The 4,493-nt window shown below is 29.9% G+C and overlaps 1 protein-coding gene across 5 annotated transcripts; it reads right to left on the reverse strand.

Annotated features, from left to right (window-relative positions):
- LOC107646641 lies at positions 1,184–4,021 on the reverse strand. 5 transcript variants are annotated; one of them, XM_021104217.1, is made up of 5 exons: positions 3,848–4,016; positions 3,715–3,772; positions 2,952–3,012; positions 2,694–2,788; positions 1,184–1,476 (listed from the first exon to the last, which is right to left on the reverse strand). In XM_021104217.1, exons 1-5 carry the CDS (start codon positions 3,937–3,939, stop codon positions 1,261–1,263), a joined length of 522 nt encoding a protein of 173 aa, XP_020959876.1. In that variant the 5' UTR covers positions 3,940–4,016; the 3' UTR covers positions 1,184–1,260. The 5 variants fall into 5 exon arrangements, 4 of the variants coding, with proteins under 4 accessions (XP_020959876.1, XP_020959879.1, XP_020959878.1 ...); XM_021104219.1 differs by having other exon boundaries at positions 1,307–1,929; positions 3,848–4,018; XM_021104218.1 differs by having other exon boundaries at positions 1,307–2,788.

The following is a 4,493-nucleotide window of genomic DNA, read 5'->3' on the forward strand; positions in this document are numbered from 1 at the left end:
TTTTAACCAAACAAAGAAAATTATTCTTTCTTTTTTTTCCTTTCTTTCTATTTTTCTTTCATCCAAACAACTCAAAAAAAAATAAAAATACATTTAAATTCTTTCTTTTCTTTTTTTTTTTTCTATTTCCTTCTTTTTTAATTTCCATCCTTCCATCAAACAAGACCTTAATGTGTATGGCAAGCAAATCAGATTAGGTTCAGTCCATAATGAAAACTTTCAAAATCGGCCTATTCAAGCTCAAGTATAGCAATGTTCATAAGCAAAGTGTTGATATTTGAAGCAAAAGAAGGAAAGAAAATATCAGCACAATGAAAAATAATTTAGAATTAGAAATAAGAGCATATCTTGATTATCATATTCATGAGTAAACCAGCACATATCATGATACTTCCTATACACGATGATCACTTAAAAAGAAAAAGATAAGACAATATCATAAAATCAACACTTGACTAATATAGATAGGTAAAAGAAAATCAATTTGGTTAAATCAAAATTGGAGCAAACAGTCATGACCATTCATTGCATCAACAGATTTAAGATTAAAGAGAAAAGAAACACTACAAGAAATATCGTTAAAATCGACGACCAAATCGACGGTTAAGCCGTCGATAATATTAAAATTCGACGGCAAAATAGACGGCTGTGGTGATCGCTATTAAGCTTGTCGATTTTTCAAAATTCTAATAAAATCGACGGCTTGCCTATCTGTCGATAAAAATTTAATAAAATCGACAGTGTTTCTGTCTATAATATGAGGTTAAGAATTTTACCTTCTTATTAAAATTGACAACATTGTCATCGATATTATTATATAAAATCGACGCAACTTCTGTCGATAATTGATTCAATAAAATCGACAATATTTTTTTCTATAATATGCTTAATAAAATCGACGACGTAGCCGTCGATATTTGATTAATAAAATCGACACAGTTTCCGTCGATTTAATTATTTAGATACCGATAAATTCTTTATATATTTTTTGTTTTCTTTGTCTATTTTAAATTTAAAAAGCAACAACTTTACCGTCGATTTTAATAGTTATATGTTTTAATTATTTTTTTATTTGAAAAATAGTAAACCATTAATACAAATAAATTTTTAAATATAGAAATAAAATTTATACTAAATATTAGATAATGAGTTTACAAACTTATCAAAATAATAAATAATCCTCTAACATAAAGACTCAAGACAAGATAAATAACTAGTAAGAGAAAGATGTCAAAATAAAAGGAAAAAGAAAAAGATGCATTAAAATACAAAAATTACTATGTCTAATATCATACAGTTGGACCAGCAATTGAAGAGGTTCCTGAATCCACAATTACTATGTCTTCTTCTTCCAAATTTGCACACGCAAGTTCTTCTTCTTCTCCTCCTCCTCCTTCTTCTTCTTCCAAATTTGCATACGGAGGTTTTTCTTTTTCTTCTTCTTCTTCCTCTTCTTGAATAGCCTTTCTTAGAAAACTTAGCAATAGATAGGTAACTTACTAATAAGATGCAATGTTTAGTAACTATTATAATATCTTGAAACATAGTATTCATATCCAATCATAAACATAAGAAATAGTGAAACAAACAATGTATATAGCTTAAATATCTTGCTAGAAATCACAGAAATATAAGAGAACTTGTTGATCTATTTGCAAGTAGAACATCTCCAACATCAATCTGAAGGTATAAGAGAAAAAGTTAATATTGACATGGTTGATGAGGAGTATTAGAGATGAAGTTCTAAATCTAGAATTAACCTGCCAGTAACTCTTTTGAGATATTGGAACATAAGTGTGTTCACCTCTAAAGTGTCTCGAGTTAATACCACCAAAAACAATCTCACCCCCTATCTCTGCCATTGGATCTTTATTTAGCCAAAGAGAGAAAACATTTTGATATATGTACCCTTGATCTATCATATTGTACCTATATTCATAGAAATAATCACTCTTTTGAAGAATCGTACTTTAAACTAGTCACACCACTAATCATGCAATATTGTTTAATAACTATATGATAAGAGAAAAATGAAAAAATATGTGAATTATTGAAACACTCAAATAAACAAAAGTTACCATACTGGTATGACTTCTCCAATTGAAATATTTTTTGAAGTTATTGCGTGTGTTGTTTCTCGAATTTATTGCTTTCTATGGCCTTTGAAATTTAGATGCTATTATATTTGGTGTTTTAAGGGTTGCAAGATCTGTGCTTCCCCATGGCAGTGGCATAAGGAAGAAAATAGTGCACTTTATTAATTGTGATAATATGATGTGTGTGACTGATCTATCACTTGTTCTGTTGTTTACTGCATCATTTTGGATTTTATATATATCCTTTTTGTAGTTTTTAGATTTCATTTGTTTTTCTCTGATTTGGTTGTTTTAGCATTCTTTACATAAGAGATTTGGAATAATGGTGATGTTGCACTTGTCTTCTGTTCTATGGATATAAGCATTCTTTACATCTAGTCTTTACTTAATACAATTTATGTGACGATGTCTCATCCTCTTCTGTGCATTCTACTTTACCTTAATAACATTTTTTTATTGAAATATCTTTTATTAGCTTATGCTTGTTAAACTATGAATATGTGAGATTTGAAAGATTCTTTCCATTTTAAAAGAAAGCATATGAAACTTAATAACACCGTTCGAAATAAAATAAAATAAAGAGGGTAAAATACTGACTTGGTCTTTGATGACGATATCCCCAACTTTTACAACATCTTGGCTGAAGAATCTATAAATGGATCCATGGCCATAAGGGATTTTGCAAGATGTGCCTAGATAATTTTCCCAATCAGTTCAACACCAACTTTAGAAACTGAGTTTCACAAAACAAACTTTCTATCTGTACTTTGTACATATAAACCCAAACAGAAGCATGTCAAAATGAAAAACATTATGATACATCATCAAATATCAAAATAATTCAAAGATACCTACCAATATCAGTATAGGTGCTAAATATCTTTGACTTGTACTTGGAATGAAAATAGCAAGGAATCTGCATTGCAGTCACATTTACTTCTAAAATAAGTTCAATATGAGAAACTAGCATTGTTCCCAAATCCATTATGTGAGGAAGAGTTTTGTTTTTCATGTAAAGTTATCAAACTCTCGAGCAACCTCAAAGTTTCATGAGTTTATGAGTTTAGATTCTCAAATCGAGTTTAGTTTTTCTGGTAAACTCATAGCTGAGTTTCTAGATTCGAAATTACCTAAGCTCCACGAGTTTAGATGAACTCTCAAGTTTGATTACATTTGCTCTGTTGTCGTCTTAAAAAAATATGAAAACATTAAAAAAGGATCATTCAAAAAAGTTTTGCTAACTAAAGCAGGGCATTTCTTAAAGAGTCAAACAAAAATGTCTAACTTTTCAATGCAATAAACATGTCAAAACTCAATTTTGGCTCCTTAAGCAGCACTGGATAGCAAAACCTTAACTCAATTTTGGCTCCACCAATATCGTATTCCACTCCCCCCTCCCCCTATTTTATAAAGCTTAAATCTCTCTCCAATTGCAAACAGAACATAACAGAACATAATTTTGCATATTTTCCAAGTATAAAAGAGATAGACACATAATACATCAAGAAAAAACAATCACACTATTCATGCTTAGCACGGTATAATCAAAGTCGAAGCCAATCATATAGAAAGATAACAAATCAATAACATTCAAACTAAAATAAAATAGAAAACTCACCGCCTTACGCAGCTTCTTGATGAGTGCCATAGGCTTGTGAGTCAAACCGCGCTGAAACCTGCAACAGCGAAAAACAATTAAAAACTTCAACACATAAATACAAAATCCAAATGCAAATGTTTGACATAGGTACCTTCTGCGAGCACGAATAGTGAAGAGCTTAACGACTTCATCGGTGGACATGTCCAAGAGTGCATCGAGATCCACGCCTCTGAAACTGAACATCTTGAACGTCCTCTTCTTTGGTGCTCCAGTGTAAGACCTAAAATCTTTGAAAAAGGGCTATCATTAGCTAATTTCAAATTCAGTGTTTCTGTAGCTTTAATTTCAGAAATTTCTCTATTAAAGAAAATTAAAGCAAGTTTTGATTTATTGAATTTGAAATAAATTGAGATTATTATCCAATTTTACAATTATTGGATTATTTTCTATATTCAAATTATAAAGTTGGTAGTTGTGAAATAATAAGGATTTCTATATGATTTGGATTAAATAATTAATATTTTAAATATTAATACTGCTATTTTGGAAAATAGAGAAATTAATTATATTATTTCTAATTTTTAGATTTGGACATTTTATTGAAAATAATTTGTAAAGTTGATGAGCAAATAGTATTTTCTATGTACAAATAGTATTGGATTTAATTTGGGTTTCAATTACTATATTATTCCCAATTTTATGTGAAATTACTATATTGCCCCTAAACCTAATTTATCTAAACCCTAGCCTTCCCCACTCTCCTCAGCACCGCACCTTTCACCAAACAGCCCACACCC

The sequence above is a fragment of the Arachis ipaensis genome, chromosome B06 (assembly GCF_000816755.2).
Source record: "Arachis ipaensis cultivar K30076 chromosome B06, Araip1.1, whole genome shotgun sequence".
NCBI classification, from domain to species: Eukaryota; Viridiplantae; Streptophyta; class Magnoliopsida; order Fabales; family Fabaceae; genus Arachis; species Arachis ipaensis.